General features: G+C 40.6%; 2 protein-coding genes across 2 annotated transcripts; both read left to right on the forward strand.

Annotated features, from left to right (window-relative positions):
* Window positions 1–264: 264 nt before the first annotated feature.
* LOC105446241 (serine/arginine repetitive matrix protein 1) lies at window positions 265–16,182 on the forward strand. Its single transcript, XM_011682800.2, has 12 exons — window positions 265–359; window positions 3,457–3,623; window positions 5,752–5,831; window positions 6,369–6,492; window positions 6,880–7,045; window positions 7,651–7,736; window positions 8,243–8,439; window positions 10,729–10,896; window positions 11,777–12,531; window positions 13,221–13,679; window positions 14,807–15,026; window positions 15,673–16,182. Exons 2-12 carry the CDS (start codon window positions 3,513–3,515, stop codon window positions 16,055–16,057), a joined length of 2,751 nt encoding a protein of 916 aa, XP_011681102.2. The 5' UTR covers window positions 265–359; window positions 3,457–3,512; the 3' UTR covers window positions 16,058–16,182.
* On the forward strand, window positions 16,069–21,059 carry LOC100891806 (zinc finger CCCH domain-containing protein 13). The gene is made up of 3 exons (XM_030982203.1): window positions 16,069–17,644; window positions 18,075–18,278; window positions 19,937–21,059. The coding sequence occupies exons 1-3, from the start codon at window positions 16,783–16,785 to the stop codon at window positions 20,233–20,235; spliced, it is 1,365 nt and encodes a 454-aa protein (XP_030838063.1). The 5' UTR covers window positions 16,069–16,782; the 3' UTR covers window positions 20,236–21,059.
* The last annotated feature ends 516 nt before the right edge of the window (window positions 21,060–21,575 follow it).

Here is a 21,575-nt window from a genome sequence, read left to right on the forward strand (position 1 = left end):
CTCATACCAAAATAGGGCACTCATCAGAGGTGAAAATGGGGCACTTATAAGAAAGGGCCGGAAGGGCACTTCTTATAAAAGGAAAGAGACGCTTATCAGAAGGGAAAGGGCACCTTTTAGACAGGAAAGGGGGAACGTTAAAAAATTAAATGGGCAATTATAAGAAGGGGAAAGTGCCTCTATTTTAATTGGCTCCTCAGCTGAAACGAGTTCCAAAATAATGTTCAATTCTTTTCGTTTCCTAATTAAGAGACACCGTAGATACATTAAATTTCATGTCCGCTGTTTTCAGCATTCCTTCAGCGTGCCGCAGCGGAAAAATTAACACGAACAAAACATTAACAAATGGGCAGATTTAGGTAAGTTGTTGATTATTAAACATATTATTTGTGTAGTTAAAATGGTATGCATGAATATGGGTTGGATAGTGATAGCTGGATTGCCAGCGATTATGTTGTAATGATGTCTCGACTCTCGAATCTGGGGTCGGGCCCGGGATCAAGATTACCATACAATATGATTGCGAGCACTGCTGGCCACTGCACTGAGCGCGGCGACACAGCGCAGCCGTACCGCTGCAGAAGAAGGGTAAGTCGCGTAGAAGACCAAGCCGAAACCTGACCGATCGATCCCGCCTGCGAACTGCGGGTCCGCACTTCCTCCGCTCTCCTCTGCCGCCTCTTCTCCAGTGCAGCTGCGATGGACAATTAAATGAATTATGTGTTTGAGTGTATTACTTGTTTGCATTGCCTTTAATTTTTTACAAAGAGAAAGGCTTTAGACTCTGTAATGGTCTACTGTATAGAAATGATTTATAAAAAAATTCCAAATGGCTGGGGCCCGTTCCTAGAAACCGTCACAAATGACACAAGTCTAACTTCTTGACTAAATCAGCGTTAGTGAGCAACTTGTCCGCTACGTGTTTCACAAAGCCCTCTTTGCCAAGATCACCGACAACATCCTGACTAAGTAGTTATGACGCCTCTGAGCTGACACCGTCATATCTCTGTCGTAACTTTTTAGTCGATGGGTACTGGGTAGCGCCATCACATGTCATTTATTGGGTAGACTAGATCTATGGCTGGCAAAAAAGGACAAGAAATCCTCGGGCTATGATCTAACTACACATTCACTTAAACAGGGAGTTATTGTTTTTTTTATATTTGAAAATCTTTTAAAAATATGTCACGGTTATACCTATATCTAAGGCTTTTCCCATTTAACTGAACTGATTATATGTGTTTATTTCCACATTGTAAAATCCTTGATAGGATGGGTAATCTGCCACGACAGGCAACCCATAGTTAGAAGTGTATTCTCTAGTTTTCAGACCCATACTGCTTTCGAGATAAATTCTATCTTCAAATGTGTAAAATAAATACTTTAAAACATGAGTTTTAACGTTTGGAATGTCAAAGTTTTGTCATTTGAATATTGTACTGACGCCTAAAACAATGGACAAAACTTTCAAAACATTTTTTTTTTAAAGAAGAATATAAGGGTGTATTTTTATAAACTATCAAATGAAAATATCTGGGGGGTACCCATCTCAAGAACAGAACTGATTCACCGGTCATGTAATGAAATACTCACTTATATTTTAATACAAGTACTTCTGAAATACTCACTTATATTTTAATACAAGTACTTCTGTTGTATAATCTATACAAATTTGGAAGTACGTGTATATTGCATCTCTTATTTTTCTTGGTATCATTTTCAATCTTTTTTATTACGAATTCATTTAAATAATTGCATTTTCCCTAATATTACTTTTGTAATAATCCGGTGGTATTACTAAGGCTAAGTCGTGGCTCCTCTTCTCGCCGATAGTATCGATCTCACAAGATATCTATCTAGTAAGCTCTTCGTGAAACGGTTTAGGAAGATCAGAGACATCTCCGTAGTTGGCGAATAAAGTTATGACTGTCTTGTTGTTGGTTTCTAGGAACGAGCCCCAGGAGTATAGTGATATTTGATGGCAAATTGGCATGATTATTCAATTTATTGTTCTTCAGACTTCAATTCCACTTTAAATTCATGACAAGTTTAAGCTTTTCTTCCAGTGCTGCTTCAAGGACAAGGTGAAGAAGATAAACAAACTGATTGTGTATGTATATGTGGAGACTTTCACATATCCTGTTATCCCACATTTTAACATTTTATCTATTTGTTCTTGTTGCGCAAGTAAGAAAGAGTGGTCTTTGAAAAATTTAGAATTTAGTTAACTAACTTGGTATACATGTACATGTACTTGGTAGATTAGCCCTTTATTCCTAAGGGTAGGGCTCTCAATTGACTCTTAAAAGTGGCCACTGTAGGCAGGTACACTCCAGCAAAGCATAGAGAGTCAATGCTAATGCGTACTGACCTCTAGCACTGCATGCTTGCTGTGAGGCAGGTATTATTAGACCTATACACAAATATACACACCACACAATATTGCATAGACTGTACACAATCATGTCGATACAGCTGTAAGCAAATTTTGATTCTTTTTATTCCTAAGGGTAGGGCTCTCAATTGACTCTTAAAAGTGGCCACTGTTGGCAGGTACACTCCAGCAAAGCATAGAGAGTCAATGCTAATGCGTACTGACCTCTAGCACTGCATGCTTGCTGTGAGGCAGGTATTATTAGACCTATACACAAATACACACCACACAATATTGCATAGACTGTACACAATCATGTCGATACAGCTGTAAGCAAATTTTGACACTAGACTTACAATTTGAATGTTTAAATTATTCTTTTTAACATCAGTAAGTTAAAAAAGTAATTTAAAGTTACACAATGTACTTTACTAGTATTTAGGTGTCATCAATTGTTACTTAAGTACCGATTTTGAGTGAAATCAGTTGAGTTTTGTACAGTGGTGTTTGAAATGTTGAGAATCAAAAGCACAGCTTTTACTCCACAGCCAGGATAGTGATGCTCCTATGTGTGGGCAGGTACACATGTAGGTGCAGACACAACTTTATCTGGTAGATAATTCCAAGGTTGGACCACTCTGTTAAAATAAAAGTGGCCAGCCAGTTGTGTTCTGGAACGTCTTTGGTAAAGTTTTCTTAGTCTTAATTTGTTATATGGGTGGGAGAAGAATCTTTGTGCTGGAGTTTTGACTCCGGTACTCCACGACTACAGTCACAGTGCCCACAACCACACCAAACTAGATTTAGTTTGGTATACATGTACATGTAGGGAGTCCAGTGACATTGGCAAGATAAGTTATAAAGGTGGGCTATCCTGTAATACTGATAGACCCTAATCACATGCTCATAAAAACGCCTTTTTAAAAGATTTTTTAAACAACACTTTTTTTGTCATCATTCAAATCAATGTATTATTTATATTATCAACCAATTATTCTGGTAGTTAGACTGAATTTAAATGAAGCAATGACTTTATTTTTTGTTGTTGGTTAAATCTATTTTTTTTTTAAATGGTTCAACAGGATAGATTGGACGCTGGTTGAAATAACAAAAGCCTGTAGCGTTGAGCTTTGAGAGGATGCCTAGGAAAGTCACAGTGGATAGCTCAAAGTCGGTCCGGGACTCCTCTTCTGATAGTCGGAGACCCAGCGTCTTTGAACGACTCGGACCGGGTGGATCCAGTTCTCATGTAAGTAATGCCAGATAATACTAGTATGATAGGGGGGGAGAGGGGTGTTCGGACACTTAAAAACATGAAGATGTCTTGTTTGCCTTCGGATTTAACAGAAAACAGTCATGAATATTTGTCTTTTATGATATTCTGTAACGTACATGTACAGTACATGTAAGTCTTAGAAAATGTCTGAAGTATTGCTTGTAAACTTCTTCAAATTAATGTTTTTAATCAACTGTCTGGGTACACAACACACACAGTCTGGGTATACACAAAAAATGGTGCTCTGGTACTAGTGTCATATAAAATCATTTGCCATTATTACCAGATCAAATTTACTTTGTTTTCTTTGAATAATTGGTTGAGCCAGCCCCATGGAACCAGAGAGTGAACGTTGAAATGGACACCAGACCAATGATTTATACAATATACATGTGTACCTACAAATGTAGCAATGAGGTATTGCAAACACATAGTATTGTATTCCTATAATCAGAAATCAGAAAAATTACCTACATTTACATTGGTTGCTGCTAGCAGATCAGATTAATCTTTTTTTGTCTGAATACTTGAGTGAGTCATCCCCTATGGTATATTATTAGTAAAGAACTAGAGATAAACAAATTATGAAAGTAAATCTTCATTTACGCCAATGAGACGGACAAAAGACCAATAATTTGTATACATGTTCTCATGTTTAACTAGCAACAAGGTATTGCATTTACATATTATTGTATTCCTGTACCGGTAATCAGAATGCAATTTGCCTACATTGTACAATGGCTGTTAGGTAGGACAAGCATTATGGCTTGCACTGCCATTTGTATTCTGACTATTTAGAAACAATTATTTGTAACAGGTGAGTCAAATAATTTGCAATGAGGCACTAAACAAAGGCTAGTCAATTGGTACATTACCATAATGGCCTAGTGAGTGGGTTCAAAAGTTTTCTAACGGTTTGAAATTCGAATGCCATTTGTTCACAATAAAATAATAATAATAATAACAACATTTATAATGCGCACACATCCACCCCAAGAGATGCTCAAGGCGCCTAACAAGGTAAATGCATTAAACTTAAGAAAGTACATGACACTATGAACATGACTGACAAAGAAAGCGAACAAAATATACAGTTCCTCAGGTAGAAAAAGGAACATCCCTTCACTACTGTTATGTAAAAATGTGTAGAACAGGTGTCACATGCATATTCGCCTTTTTACATAATAGCAGTGAAGGGATGTTCCTTTGTCTACCTGAGGAACTGTATATTTTGTCCACTTTCTTTGTCAGTCATATTCATAGTGTGAGGGGGTTCAAAAGTTTTCTAAAGGTTTGAAATTTGAATGCCATTTGTTCACAATGAACCAGTTTAATGTATTCAAACTCATGCCTGCTTTTCTCAAAATGCTCTATTGAATTCACCTGTTATGAATGTCCTACTGCTAGTACTCAGAAGGGCACTTTGTCATGTAGGGAAACTTGACAGTTTTTGTATTGTAAGCAAAGCTTGTGCTGCAGGTGTGCTGCATGTATGCTGAATGTGTGAACAAATTCTTGAAATGCTCTCTTGCTACATGCATTTTAGCAAATGCATATAAATGCTTCATGCTAACTGATGCTTTTATGATTTGTTCATTATGTTATTTGAAGCCCAACCTGAAACATGCCAAAAGTAAATACTTCCACATTGGAAATTTTATTGTGTAAAAGTGGACGCTCATGCTACGGTCACAAAAGTTCGTACGAACGATAATTTCGTACGAATCTCCGTGTTTTTTCATTGTCTTCCCGGATTTCCATTGTTCATACGGCATTCGTAGCTGTTCGTAATGGCATTTGTGACCGAGGCTTTACTTGTAGATGTGTGTGTTAGTTTTCATGAACAATTGATATGATGGCTAACTTAAAATCATGGTTTACATGTAAGAACCACTGATCCGTTTACATGTACATCCACACACTTGCGTTGTAGAGAAGACACCAATGGGTTTGACCGAATGAAGCACTGCTGCTGTGTGGAGTGCATGGTGGTTTACTGTTTCATTCATGACAGTACTGCCATATTAGTGTCCATGAACTTTTGACATGATCAATGCAATTGATATGTTTCTAATGCAATTATTCTTTTTCTCATTATCAGGGCTCCAAACAGGACCATTATGGGAAGTGGGAGGGCGAGGGCAGCAGATCTTATCACGATCACTACAGCCACGGAGAAGGGTAAGTTCATGGAAAACATTAATATTTAAAATGGAAGGGTCTTTCCATGTAAAATCACCAAATGGTTTTATCCAGACCATTTTCGATTTTGCTGAAACTTAGTTTACTTGGTGAGTGTGATCTCACAGCACTAAATCTCAAATTTTAGGCCAATCAGGTAGTACGGCCTACCATATTTTGAGATTTTCTGCAAAAATGGGTGTGGCCACCTACCTTTGAAACCTTGTATCTCAGGAACTAAGGGTTCAATCTTCATAAAATTGGTATTGTTGGAAAGGGAATTCAATAAGGATTCCAAATCTGCCATCATTTCGAAGATTGGTACATGTTGGGGTACTTCGACCTTTTGACCTTGTGGATCACTTGACTTTGACAACATTTTTCATGAAGTGTAATCTCTGACATGTTCTCTAAAACATTTGAAAGTTTCAGAGATATAATATTTTTTGCTTTATAATAGAAACATTGTATCAAGCACTTTACAAATATGACTATTCTTATCTTAACTTTTTATCTCCACTCCCATGTCCAATGCAGATCCGATTCCTTGGATTTGAGGCACCGAGTTGAGAGCAAGCGAGCTGAGAAGGAACGAGATCGTGACGGAAGTCGGGATCGGAGCCGTGGACATCGGACCCCATCTCCGTCTCCCAGCGGAAAGGTGCGTTCTGTTATAAATTTTTACCTTTTGAATTCCTGATCAGTCTAAAAAGGAAGTTTGTTTTGTTTACTATAGTAAGTGGTTTATATTAAAGATATGTAGATAAATAACAGAACAAAAAAATGTGTTGGAAAAGCCACAAGTTATACATGTTTATTTGGGCAAACAGTTGTTCTGGCTAACTATTAGAGATACTCAAGCTTGGGTATAATTATAGTCATTCGTGAAGTAGGCAACTTGAGGATCACTCCCGATCACTACACAAAACTGAGCTAATGGATATTACGCTTGCGTACATCTGTGTGCTGCCCTCTATATACCCATGCTTGAGCAATTTTAAAGTCTCAACATAATGAAAAATGTCTCTTTCTCTCTGTCTCTCTGCAGCGTGACCACTCCAAGCATCGAGGGAGCCACAAAGACCACGAGGGCTCGGAACGAAAGAAGAAAGGTCGTGAACCCAGCTCACACGTGGTGAAGGGTGGAAGACGATCACCTGATAGTAATCATGGTGATACGGATGAATGGAAGGGCTACGATAACCCACCTACAGGTAAATTACTTGTCTTTTAGTACAGAGTATCAAGATCAAAGTAGAGTTTGTACCATGGTCCGAACATCAATGACTTTTTGCATGCATTCACACAAGCCAAAAATTGTATTCAAACAAATTTCACTTTTCTTTGCTTGCAAGATCACCTACATCCCAAATGCAAACCGTAATGAGTGATTGAATGTAAAACATCGCTGTTCAAACCTCACTCCATTCACATGTGCTTTGTTGGCTGAAAAACCATGGTTACATGAGAAAAAAAATTAGTGTGGGTTGAACCATGGTCTAAACCTCACTTATAGTCACATTGTTTTTTTTCTGTTCAGATATATACAAAAATGAGGTATGGACTACTGCCATAACCTCACTTTTTGGGGTACAATGGACATGTGAATACCTCGGCCATACAAACGCCAAGACCAACACCATGTCGACTGCAGATTGAACAAAATATTACTAAAAGTCGGTCAGTTTGGGTTTGGTGTAGAGTTGTTCGGCGGTGTGACAGAAGTATTACTATGTATTCTTGTTGTTGCTGTTGTATTTATCATTTGTTGTTATTATGAATATCATCATCATCAACATTTTTAAAAATAATGTTTCAGATGATGAGCCGCTGAGTGATGAATATGGTCTTGAGGAACAACGCAGGGAGCTTCAAAGACAACTCGCACAGATTGATCATGGACAGGTATGCTTGTTTGATACATTTATCTGTTTTCTAACTATTTTATTTCCTACTTAAAGTGACTCAGTAACAATGTCTCAGACTCTGAAAAAAAATCCTGGATTTAGCTCATGCTGCAATGATAATTATAAACCTTTAGGTCAGTCAGGAACTCTATGACTTTTACAAGCGGATCGCCTGTCTGATTATAAAGATATCTATGATTGAAATTAGAAATTTAGAAATTCAATTTCCTAACAGTATTTATAACACTGCTGTATACTTTGAAATATGAGTATGGTAAAAACGATCACTCAAAGATTTTTACTTTTTTTGAGGCACTTCCTGATCATTTTGAAGCACAATTTTTTTAGGGCTTCAATAATACACTATATCACAGACACTGATAACACGTAGGGCCATGCATCTCAGATTTGTAAAACTGGAAACATTGTTAAACAATGCCTTTAATGAATTTATGCCTCACTGTTTAATGTCATACTTGTCTCTCTCTCTCTTTGCGTGCTCAGGGAGATGACAGCAGTGCCGAATTCTCCCGTCAGCTCTCCTCCCGGTCCCCGTCCCCGGTCCGCAAGAAGGGCCAGCACCTCGCCAAGAAGACCAAGAAGAGGGACAGGTCTAGCAGTAAGATTCGCTCCAGGTCGCCCCCTCACAGGTCCATGTCCCCCGCCCTGGAGAAGAAAGGCAAGAAAAAGATATCTCCTGGGTAGGTTGCCGTGTTAACATTTCAATTCTATCCAATTCAATAATGGTTTTATTAAAATATAATGCCTCGCAGCCAATATGCTGAATTGTGCATGTTTACATAATATTGCACATCATCATCATCATCAGTCTTTAATGTCCATTTGTCCCACTTTGTGGGGTTCAACATTTCATTTCCTTAATGACTGCTTTCCAAGCTTTCCTGTCTGTGGGATCCATATGACTGATGCCAGATGTTTTGGCATCTTCCTCATGGTTTCCGTCCCAAGTTTTCCTGGGTCGCCAGCAAGGTCTTCTTCCAGTGACCGGAAAGTTTAGAGCCCTCTGGAGCCAGTGTGTTGCCTCTCTTCTTTGCCACATGTACATGAGCTCCATTCAATACATAAAATCATATTTCAATTATTACAATCATTCAAACAACATTTGTCACACTTAACATTACCATACTTATGTGTAGCTATTTAAATATATTATTTACATTTTAAAAATCTATTAAAATTCACAATAGTAATAATAACAATTGATTTTAAAAAGTACAATACATAGTATATAAATAAGTCAAAAAACTAATATTGAAATTATTGCACCTGTGTCCTTTACAGTCCAGGGTTTCAAAATGTCTGCTACTAGTAATACATACAAAAACTGAAAGGTTTCACTGTAGCAAACTCACCACTTCCAATAATTGGTTTTGTGAAAGTATGATCATTTTATTCCTGAACTGTTAATAAATCAGCTGTTAACTTTTGTACGATGAAGACAGCCGATATACCACAAAAATTTGTCACAAAGCAAGTACTGGGCCGATCGTCTTCTCATCATTCTCAGAGAGACATTCAACGTTTGCAGAAACAGCCTCAGAATCACTCGATATGTCCCTTTTCGATTTCCTCTGAGGTTGTGAACGTGTTGTCTGTGCCCTTGGTTGGCTCATGGTGGTTGAGGCGAGAATCACAGCTGGGAAGTTGATTGTATAAGTCTATCCTTAGATCAGGTGCAAAACTACTGACTTCCTTTCGTGGCCATTGTTATTGATACTGTTCCCCCTGAGGTCCCTGCAATCATATTGTTACACTGGCACTTCAAATGCTGTCATGTTTCAAATACAATAAGAAATAGCTGTTTCAACCAGAGTGGTTCATGTGCCATGGTAGTACATCATTCTGATACAGGAGGCATGCGCTTTGCACCCGTCATGCAGTACATTCAACCTGTGAGGCCCCTGTGAGGTTTTCAAAGGCACTCTCTGGCAGCTCAATGACACTGTCCCCTTTAAAGCCCCACTGCACTACTTATAGCTATTTGTGCCCTCTATATAGCAAACAATGCCTAATCGGTGCCTGTTGGTTCCCCATGATCCCCTATATTAATTGAGAGCTGATTTGATGAGATAACCACCAGTCAGTGACCTTGCAGGGAGGTCTAATCCCCCTGACCAAACTAGTGCAGGCGGGCTATAAAGGGGACAACCATGAAAACAAAATTATTTTGCTCTCTGTTTTGTTTTCCATGCTGGTATACTGCATAGAGTCCATCCATAAAATTGCCTTCAAGTATTACCTTGGTAAAGCAATATTATGAGTATAAATATTAGGGGTGCAAGTACAAGAATCTTTTGTGTTTGGGCTAGGTTTAAACGTCAGACTGTGATTAATAGAGAAAAGGTCTACAGAGCAATCGTCATTGTAACACATTGTCTACTTGGAGTCTGAAGGGTGTTAACTTATTTTTACCAAGAATTAACGCCCTTCTGGCTCCAAACAGATGATGTGTCAGGAGTGTGTGTCATGCATGTATAACCATCATAAGACTTCATTATGTCCACTACTTGGTTTAACAAAAAAATATTTTCACTTTTAGAAAAACATAGCAGTTTACATGACAGATTCTTATTTGTTCACACTTCAGCAAAAAGCTTTGTTATATACCTTGAATATACCTTGAAGCCCACACCTCGCCATCGTGGTGATGAAGATCCAGTATAGATAGTGTGGTATGGCAGGGTTAAGGGGGACCCATTTAAAAACCCAGGTTGGATAGTTGTGTTTGAAGCTGAGGAGTGTGGGAGCATCAGTGGCAGTTTGTGGCAGCTTGTTCCATTAACTTACAACTCTATGGCTATAGAAATTGTGTCCTGATGTCAAGGCGGCTTCTTGTGTTGGCTAGCTTCATGGAATGGCCTCTTGTTCTTTCATAGTTAGCAAATTGAAAATGATTAAGTCCGCAAATTCATTTGCTCAAAATTGTCATCACTTAAAAGTCAAATTATTCCCACTTTAACATTTTCTAGAAAAAGGGATACTTATCCGCCACAGAAGAAGAAGAAGAGGGTGAGTCTATCACCGGCTAGGAGGGGTCCTCGTACGCCGAGCCCGTCACCTACTCCCAAGAAACTCAAAGGCAGCATGAAGAAGAAGAAAGGTTCGGCGATGCCCAAGAAAGGGGCACAGAAAAAGAGGTTAGTAAAACACCTGCACACGACGTATAATTGCAATAGCAAAAGAGATATATAGAAATGTGAACATGTGGAATATTTCAGATTAAGATTTATGGTCGACAGAATAGTGAGGTTGTAACCTGTTGCGATGTTGTGGGTCTTTTAGTCAGAGAAGAAGCCTAATAGCTAATGTTCTTTTTATTTGTTTAAAGGTAATACAAAGTTTTGGTATGGGGTCATAAATTTGGTTCAATTGAACATATTGAAAGCATATGCGATCCTACAATATTCATTGATCGTTGTCGCGGTTGAAATCGAGTCTAAAGTTATGAAATTGTTAATAAATAACTCTTTATGTCGTATAGCTCCCTCTCAAGGTCAAGATATTAATTAAGCCATAAAACAATGTTTTTTGACTAAATCGACTTATTAGCTATTCCCGTTTAGAAATTATATATCACAACTACACATTCTGAGATTTTCATGGTCGCAGCTAACATTGTAGGGCCATAGGCGCTATTTGAAAATCATCAAAATTTACCTGGAGCACCGGTAATTTTTATTTTCAATTTTTCTCGAAAGCAGAAGTGTTTCAGGAGCTAAATTTTCTAGTGCTTATAATACATCCACAGGAGCATCCAAATATATCAAAGTTGTAAAGAATCATTATCCAAAACAATTTTCAAAATTTCCCAAAACTTTGTATTACCTTTAAGAAAGGTCTGTAGATTTTTTTAAATTGCTTTTCTACTTCTTTATGGTACATGTTTGTTTCAGTAAAGCAGCTCTATAATATAAGCCCGTCATCTGTAGGTAGAATGAGATTTAATACCATGCCAGTGGAAGGTTTTAGAACAGTTAAGCATAATTTTGTATTTCTTGTTTTCCCCAATAATTTCAGCAGAGTATCTTCTAGCGATAGTAGCAGCAGTAGCAGTGGGAGTGACAGTAGCAGTAGCGGTAGCAGCGGAAGCAGCAGTTCAAGTGATTCTGAGGAGGAATATGTCAAGAAGAAGAAATCCCAAGCCAACCCAGCCAAGAAGAAACTAGCCCCACCAATCCAACACCACCACCATCCACAGCCTGTCAAAGCGCCACGCACCCGTACCCCACCACCAAAGCCCAAACCAAAGCCCCCATCTCCCAAATCCAGGCGGTATTCTCCATCCACCCCGACCCGATCAGACTCTTCTGAATCGATGTCCCCGGGACGCCCTCTGACGCCACGCTTGCGTCAGGCCCGGAAGGAATCCGGACGTAGAAAGAGCCCGACGCCAGAGAAGCGTTCACAGTCTGCGAACAGCAAGCACAAGCAACCCTCCTCGCTCTACTCCCACAGCCCATCCCCAGAACCCAGGAAGGACAAGCCCCCTCCCCCAAGGCGTGCCCCCACCCCGGAGAGAGACTCCTATACCTCATCCCGCCAGGGGCATGGGGCACCGTCTAAAGACTTGCCATACTATTCCAAGAGAGGGCGCTCTCCGTCCATGACGAGGTCCAATAAGTCATTCTCACCTGGTCGCGGACGTAAGAGGGAGTCCCCGTCTCCAAGGCGAGCCGAGCCTCCTCCAATGAAGAACCTTCCTCCGCCACTAAGATCGGCCAGTGGAGATTACAGAGACAGAGAGAGGGATAGTAGGGGAGATAAATATGGAGGTATTACTGAAGATTTGTACTTTTAATTTATTTCTCCAAATTGTGCTATTGTAGTATAGATGCTGCTAAGGACATTGTGTGTCTACATGTAGCTGGCCATATGCATAGGGGGCCAGGGCCCCCATCCCTGTAAAAAAAAAGAAGTAAAAAAACAAAGATGGTAACCCCAATATTACCTTTAAAAAAGAAACAAAAAGAAGATGGGCCCCCACCCCTGGCAACAACAAAAAGGTTTTTTTAATAGATGGTAACCACAATTTGACCTTTATTTCTGTCTTGCTCAAGGGGGAGGTGGAGGGGGGGGGGGGGGGGGTGTTGAGCAACAACAGCAATTGTACTCATTACCCCCTCCCCCCCCCCCCCCCCCCACCCCCTACCGGCTTATGCCCCCGCTGCTCTCTAGATCCGCCCCTGGACAGCTGGTTATGTATTAACCATGCAGAATGCCTAGAGTTCCTGGTACATGTATTGTGCATAGTGAATACATGATTAGCTGGCTATATGCAGCTAAGGTGCGCATGAATATTGCTGCAGAGAATCCTTATGTGATAGATTAATGCTGTTATATTATTGACATGTTTCATATTTGCTGCTCAAATCCTCAAACTCCATAGTACCTCATCATTATATTTCAGTGGTAGGATGCCAACTTGTACAGTTTAAAGACATGTTCTCCCCTCGTTTTACAGGCAAACCAGCAGCACCACCTCCACCAAGCAGCCGCGACGGCCGGGACAGTTCCACATCCCGCCAACAGGGGCGCCCTGGGCAGGGCAGCAGCTACGAATACGACCGATCCCACCCTCGTGAATCGTCATCAGGGAGAGGGGGCAATGATCGTCCAGGCTGGCAGCAACCAGGGAGGGATGATGACAGGGGAGGAAGGAGCGAAGGACGGGATGCAGTGGGGCGGTCAAGCAGCAGTAGCCGACCAGGAGGAGGGATGGATAGAGGGATGGACAGAGGAGGAGACAGAGGAGGAGACAGAGGAGGAGGGGTTGATAGGGGAGGCGTTGATAGTAGAGGAAGAGGGGGAAGTAGTGGGGCAAGCGGAGGAGGAAGAGGGGGAAGAGGAGAGAGCGGAAGCAGAGGAGGTGACTTCCATGGAGATCGTGACCCTCGTTTTGGTGGTGGATACCCTCAGCAAGGCGAGTAGATCCAAAGGCAGTACTATGAAATCAAGAGAAACAATACAAGAAATGTATTGACATTTTTTATTTTTCGGAATGATTACTGTATTTGCCGGCGTAAAGGCCGCAGTATTTTTGGAAGAGAAAATATCAAAAAGTAAGTGTGCAGCCTTTGCGGCGAAAGAGTAAAAAAAAAAAAAAATTGCAAGTCAAAACCATTAAAGACAGCACAAATTTGTACATATGGGACAATAATGAAAGGTGATGGACATTTCTAGAATAACACATGTCTCACCGACAATTATGTGTTATATTTTTTAAATGAAGGGCAAAGTTTTGTCAATCTCGTAAATAAAATTCATAACTTACCAACCAAACTCTACTGGTAGATCTAGATTTAAGTTTTTGCCATAGCTAAAGCAACCTCAATCCAGTCTTAGCTCGCGCGAGCAAAGCTATGGCGCAATACACAAGAGAAAGCTGCAAGAGAAAGCATCAGAGTCTTGATAGCCGTGCGGTCTTTTTTTTTTTTTTAATGACAAAATCGGGGGTGCCGCCTATGCGACACTGCGGCCTTATCGCCGGCAAATACGGTAGCAATAATGAGGAATTTGTTTTTCTCCTCCTTAAAGGGATCGTTTAACAATGTTAAATCTGAGATGCATGGCCCTTCATGTTATCAGTGTCTGTGATATGGTGTAATATTGAAGCTCTAAAAAATTGCGCCACAAAATGATCATGAATTGCCTCAAAAAAGTAAAAATCTTTGAGTGACTGGTTTTACCGTACTCATTTTCCCTAATAGACTGTAGCGTTATAAAAATTGTTTGGAAAACAAATTTTTAAATTTCAATTCCCAATCATAAATATCTTGATAATCAGACAGGCGATCTGCTATCTGACTGACCTGAAGTGTTGTGTACCAGGGTTGTACGACACACAAGTCAGCAATATTTGCTCTGCAGTCGCTAAATTATAAACTTGGACCAAGCATAGTACCTATATTTATGCCTCACCCCAAACGCTTAACCATAAACCTTATCTCAAATCCTAAGGCAATCCTAACTCATTGGAATATATGTCTGAGCGCCTTTACTATTACAAATGAGCTTCTAACCATTGACTTATCTCCTTTTCTTACACAGGAGGTCAACAATGGGACCAGAAGGATCCACGAGGGGCGAGAACCACTGGCCAGAGGGGTCCAGGTGGTCCAGAGAGGGGCGAACGGGAGTCTCGCCGAGATGAGTGGGATCGGCAACGGGGAGGTTCAAGCGCCGCTCCTCCACCTCCGAGGGGACGATACGATCAACCCCCACCGCCATCCAGAGGCCCGGTGGATAGAGGCATGGAACCACCATATGTGTGAGTAGACACTATCTATCTATACCTTGTGTTTAATTGTATTGATGGAATATATCTTTGATTGATCTGTTAACATGAACATTTTGAGATGCCTTTTTGTTGTCATCTAAAATGATTGAATCATCAAATAAGTAAATGTATTGTAGTAATTTATGGTAAGATTATCTGCCTGAACATACTTTATGTGCCCTGAATAAAGAGTAAGCCAACGAAAATGGATTTTAGATCTCTGCACCATCATTGTGGAATGACCTGCCACGATCTGTTTTCCTGTCTCTAATATAATTTAAAGAAGATGCTCAAAACTCTCCAATTCAAGTAATGCAAGGATTATCATTAACTTTTGCTACTTTATGTTCATTTGTTCAAACACTGTTAAGGGCTGTGAGAACATGTAATATGTAAGAGCACTTGATGTTATTATTATCACTGTTGTCATTGGCTAGGTATAGAGTGAAGACAAAGATCAGATCTTGGAGAAATGACATTAGTCCATAGCAGCTTAAACTTGTGGTAGTTCTCTCCATTGCAATGCTATACATTTTAGGATCACAAGGATTATTCTGTCATAAAGATGATTAAATTGATATGAATAGTGAGTCTGTATTTGACCTTCAAGTTACTCTAATATTTTTTATTGTTGTAGGAAACGACCTGACGATGTGCGATCCAGATCACCAGGGAAACGTCACCCCCTGCCGCCCTACCCTCACGACCAGCCTGCCAAAGGTCCCTGGCATGGTGCCCCTGGAGATAGCAGACATTACCAAGATTTCCCACCTCCCCCAGGTCCTAGTCCTGGTGTCAGGGACCAACGAGATGAACGCAGAGACTATGGTGATAGGGCCAAGTGGGGTGATAGGGACAGGAGGGGGATGATCGAAGAGACGGTGACAGGCCTAATTACCCTCAAGATGATCGTAGGGATGGTGTTCGAGGGGATGATAGAAAGGACTATCCAAGGGACGATCACAGAGATCCAAGGGATTACCCGAGAAATGACAGGCGTGATATCCCTGTGGGTGATGTGAGGGACTATCCAAAAGGCGGCGACCGGAGAGATTATCCAAGGGATGATAAGAGAGACTTCCCAAGAGATGATAGAAAAGACTATCCAAGGGACGATAGAAAAGACTATCCAAGGGATGACCAAAGGCCGTACCCAAAAGACGACAGGAGGGATTATCCACAAGCTGACAGGAGGGATATTTTACGGGAGGAGGACAGGAGACCCAGAGAGGGCTCAAATGATAGGCGTGGTCAAGGCGAACCATACAGGTATAGAGACGATCAAGGTAATGATCGCAGGCGGGATGGTGGGAGGAGTGACACTAGAGGGCCAGATTCCAGGGGACCAGATCCTAGAGGACCGGATCCAAGGGGTCCAGACCCAAGAAAGCCTGATTCAAGAGGCTATGATTCAAGATTGTCGGACCCTAGAGGCCTTGATCCACGAGGGCCTGATCCACGGGGGCCTGATCCACGGGGGCCTGATTCAAGGGGGCCTGATTCAAGGGGACCTGATCCAAGAGGAATAGATCCAAGGGGTCCAGAACCCAGATATCCTGATGGACGAGGAGGTAGAAGAGATGAACCAGGACCTGGTAGAAGGGGTTTTGATGATAATAGGGATAGAGGACGGCCCTCTGATGATAGAGGAAGTAATAGGGATAGAAGAGAGGATGACAGGTATGGAAGGAAAAGGGAGAGGCCTGATGATCCCCACCAGGTTCAAGACTCGGCTGGGTCCAAGAGGATGAAGGAGGATGAAAGAGACCAAAGGGCGCGACCAGAAGATGGTGGTGAATTCAAGAGACGTCCTGGAGAGAGCTATAGTGATCTGTCAGAAGGGGGGAGTGATGATATCCACAAAGGCTCCCCTGCCTTCCGGGAGAGGGAACGACTGGGTCGAAGGGGTGAGCCAGGTGATCAGAGATCATTCCCTCAAAGGGATTCCTCAAGGGAGTCGAGCCGGGATAGGAGAGGGCAAGATTTAGATAAGACTCCTAGAGACCTTGCAGAACCCACCAGGGAACGAACCCGTAGCAAAGAACCAGAGAGTGCTCAAAGGGAAAGTGCCAAGGGCATGAGCAGCAGAGATAACAGTATGGATAGGAATGATCAAACACCGTCCCAGACAGCTCATCGATCTCGCAGAAGCATGAGTCGGGGAAGCACCGGAAGTCGCAGCAGCTCAATCGTCAGTGCCAGAGAGAAACATGAAGACAACACAGAGACCCTCCGCGTTCAAGAACACCCGAGTCGTGCATCTTCCAGAGAAAGCACAACCAGAACTCGATCTGAGCCATCATCGGATGCCCCGCGAGATCCATTACATCCTCAAGATGATGCAGACAATAAGACAGAGGCTGAAGAGAATAAACAGCTGCCATTGGAACAAGGTGTCCAAGAGCAATTGAATATAGAGATGCCTGCAACACCAGTTTCCCAGGAAGCAGAGACAGAGAAGATGGGTGAAGTCCAGGATGAGAATGGAGCCAACGTGGCCAGCATGCAGGATGAATACGAGGACATCAGCGATGAAGAATTTGAGGATTCTGCTAATGGTGATAGATCCAGGAGGGGAAGAAGCGGAAGCCAAGTAGAAGCAAAACCAGGTGAGATATTATTCAAATTTTCTTTTTTTTTACTCTTTACTCTTATTCTGTTGTACATGTTGAGTTGACTATCCTTATACTAATGTATCTTTCACTCCCTCATTCACTTCAAAATGGATACCTTGTATATCTCAAGACTCTAATAGAAATATATCAGTCTAGGTGCTTCAAGTTTTGTTCAGAATAGATCTCTTGCATCTTTCTCTTTGTCCTTGTATCATTTTCTGCACTTCTTTGCAATCTAGACTAACTTATGAAATTCCTGATTCAGTCATTTTGATTTTTGACACCTCTGTTCGCATTCATCAAATGTGGTCTTTTTAAGAAGTGCACCCTGATTACATTTGGTTTGTGAACCTATTGTTCCTATTCACCTAGTTGTACAGATAGAGAACATGCTTTTACTTGTACATCCCTTTCTCTCATAAAGCCAATGTTATGGACGTAGACTGGGCTTTCATGATAAAGGACCTACAGCAGCCCGTCAAGACCGCCATGCCTGCCGAGGCGTCGGTCCTCAAGAGGTTCTCACCAGGCCATGTCCTTGCAAGGATCGGTGTCTCTCGCGCTCTGGCTGGACCTGATCTCATGGAGGAGATTGAGAAAGTCTGCAAGGAAGAGTTCAAAGATGAAGGTAAGATGAGCTTTGCATACCTTGTCATGCTTGCATTCAAAGTTCTCGCCGTTATACATGTATAACACCGTAGAGGTGTCGTGAATGAGTGGATACGTCACTGGACTGTCGATCACAAGGTCCGCGGTTCAAGTCCCACCGCCGCACTAATGTCTTTTGGCAAGACATTGATTTAAATTTGTCACGCTTGACCCAGGTGAGGTACATCGGTACCTGGCAGAAATTAATTCCTTGAAATACTGGAGCGCTGTAATGGCAGCTAGGCTGAAGCTGGGGTAACAGCAGACCTGCCAACCAGTACGATTTAGTCGTATTTAGTACGATTTTTAGAAGCAAATACGACAGTACGATTTTCCTCAATATAATACGATTTTCCAAAAAAAAAAAAAGTTTTTTTTTTGTATTTTGTGTGTGTGCCATTTTCAATGGCAAAATTCCCATTCTGTCCTATAAAGCATCTCACATCGGCAATTTGGGGATGTTAATTGGTTCATCGAACACACCAGTCGTGAAGAAATTATGCATATTCAACCAATGTTCCATAAAAAAATTCTTCCTGTATGTAGGAACTGTAAGAGGCATTGATCCGCGTAACAGTCCATGTTTATTTTTAAGAATACAGCTTTTGTCAGTAAAATACACATTTTGGGATTAAAGAATACAGTTTTTGAACTCCAGAGGTTGGCAGGTCTGTAACAGTAAATGCACCTCGGAGTAGAATTTCTAGACACCGGTAGACGGCGCTATAGAAATGCCTATTATTATTATTAATACCGATTGTTAGGTATTTCAGAAAACAAATGCCATAGGTACATTCTCCCTGACAAGGGTTACGATAAGAGTAATGAATATGTCAATGCATACAAACCTCCCAAATTGCCCCCTTGCTTGGATGCCACACAGCCATATTCCTATCAATTTAGACCTTGTGTAACAACTGTCTTCCAAGAAGCATGTACGCATATTATCCTTGTGGTGCCAGCTAGCGTCCAAGTCTACAAACGTGCATCAACAAATATTGCTGCGAGACATGATTTAGACTATAGCTTATTTTTTTTAATTTCCATTATCACCTCAATTCAAACAATCAAGAGTTCATGTTGAGTATCTGATAAGTTGTAGATTCACAGAACTGATTACCTACTAGCATATTTACTTGATGCTTTGGTAGGAAGAAACAGATTTTAAAGTGACTCAGTAACATTGCCTCAGATTCTGAAACAAAATCCTGGATTTAGCTCATACTCAATCATAGTTATAAACCTTTAGGTCAGTTAGGAATCCCATGACTTTTACAATCCACTCAACTGTCTGGTTATCAAGATATTTATGATTGGAAATCAAAATTTTCATTTTTCTTTTGCCTAACGGTTTTTATAACACTTCAGTCAATTTGGGAAAATGAGTATGGTAAAACAAGTCACTCAAAGATTTTTACGTTTTTGAGGCACTTCATGATCATTTTTGAAGCTCATTTTTTAGGGCTTCAATATTACACCATATCACAGACACTGATAACACGTTAGGTCATGCATCTCAGATTTAACATTGTTAAATGATGCCTTTAAGTTACATGCTTGCATCTGTGTCAATGGTCCATATTGTACTAACTAAATCATTCAAACATTTTTTTCTGCCTTATTTCATTCAATCCCAAGGAGAAGAAGCACCCACATTCAAGCATCAGATCGGCGCCCTCAACGCCCTAGCCAGGAGAAGGTGGCTTGAACGTCGTAACCTGCTACAGGACATCGGACCCTGCCGTCGTGCTCTGTGTGCCCGTAGGGACATGGCTATCCGCAAACAGCTGAGGAAGGTCGAGAAGGACCCGACGGAACCGGTGTTTTCCAGCGCCGTGGACGCAGACACGGACCTCTATCGCTTGAGCATTCAGCTTCTCAAGAATAAGCAAGAGACTGAGACAAAACCTCCTCCTCAGGTCCCTGTTAGCTCTTAATTTGATGGTTGTTTCATGACCCAAAATAATGAATAGATTTCAGAATTCAAACCATCTAAGAGTTTGAGTCACCAAGAATGTGAGATAATCATGTTGGTTGGTATGAAGTATGAAAAGAAAGGAGTTTGTACGAAACAAATATTGTAAATTTGCCTTGATTTCAGTGTTCTATTATATAAGGTAGCCAACCAGCCATTGAAGGGTTTGTAACTCCTTAAAAATTTGCTTCAAAGTGCCCAGCTTGTATGATTTCAGTTTCATTTATTAGGGGGGGGGGGGTACCAAGATTCAATTTTAAATGTCTGATTGTGGTCACATATGTATTTTTAGGGAAACAATATGACACGTTTCACTTTCTTAAGATCATGAGATTTTATTTGACATGCATTTAATGCAATGTCTATTTTAATTAATTAATGTCTACTTTAAGTGCAGGAATCAATTGTTGAAGATGTGAAAGATTATGCAATGGAAGCATTGAATTTTACTTGAAAGAGGTTTGCCGCCATTGAATAGGTTAGACAGTAGTGATTCCCAAATCCAACATTCACAGCTACAAAGTAAAAACTTCTTCATTCAGAATCAAACTGCACATTTTTTATCAAAGAATCTTAAAGTGATTCCAATCATTCCAATTCGTATGTGGCGTACTTGTTTGATAATTTTAACTTCTCTTTTGAAATACTACAGAGATAGTTGATGGTTGTAGGGAAATATGTTTAGAATCTGTATAGAATTTGCAAGGGCAAATGCATGAGAGAGAAGCCACGGCTCAGAGGTGATTTGGTATTACATAGTAGTAGTAGTAGTAGTAGTAGTAGTAGTAGTAGTAGTAGTAGTAGTAGTAGTAGTAGTAGTAGTAGTAGTATTGAATGTTCTGCACTTCTAAAAGATGTAGACAGATCAAAGAATTTGCAGAAATTAATTATTTGAAATGGTTGGGTGTGGGACACTGTAAATTGAATGTACATGTATTATGGTACTGAAAAGTTGTGATAGATGTTCTAGTATGTTACTGCAAGGCAAATTGAGAATTAAATTGTCAAAAATGATGTACAGCACTCTGAATGATTTATGGTTCCCTTATTGCTTACATAAGTGTGTGATTTTACGGAAATATGCTATATCGTCGGCGGGGTGACAAAACCTCGTATCTCAAAAATCATGAATTTTCAGGAGAGCGAAAAAACTTTCCTGTCTCAACAAATTTAGTGCTGTGACATCGTCCTTTCTTTTTAAAACTGGAATATTTATACAATTTTTAATGTCATTGTTGAAATACAGTAAAATAATTGTTTTTATATTTGAAAGTGAGTTACAAGGTTTTTGCGTTTATCTAC

Source organism: Strongylocentrotus purpuratus, unplaced genomic scaffold, assembly GCF_000002235.5.
Source record: "Strongylocentrotus purpuratus isolate Spur 01 unplaced genomic scaffold, Spur_5.0 spur5_scaffold_12, whole genome shotgun sequence".
NCBI lineage: Eukaryota > Metazoa > Echinodermata > Echinoidea > Camarodonta > Strongylocentrotidae > Strongylocentrotus > Strongylocentrotus purpuratus.

Coding starts and splice junctions, on each gene's coding strand:
- LOC100891806 (XM_030982203.1), top strand. CDS start 16,783: ATGAAGGAGGATGAAAGAGACCAAAGGGCGCGACCAGAAGATGGTGGT. Junction 17,645..18,074: donor CCAAGTAGAAGCAAAACCAG/GTGAGATATTAT, acceptor TCTCTCATAAAG/CCAATGTTATGGACGTAGAC. Junction 18,279..19,936: donor GGAAGAGTTCAAAGATGAAG/GTAAGATGAGCT, acceptor TTCAATCCCAAG/GAGAAGAAGCACCCACATTC.
- LOC105446241 (XM_011682800.2), top strand. CDS start 3,513: ATGCCTAGGAAAGTCACAGTGGATAGCTCAAAGTCGGTCCGGGACTCC. Junction 8,440..10,728: donor AAGAAAAAGATATCTCCTGG/GTAGGTTGCCGT, acceptor AACATTTTCTAG/AAAAAGGGATACTTATCCGC. Junction 10,897..11,776: donor AAAGGGGCACAGAAAAAGAG/GTTAGTAAAACA, acceptor CAATAATTTCAG/CAGAGTATCTTCTAGCGATA.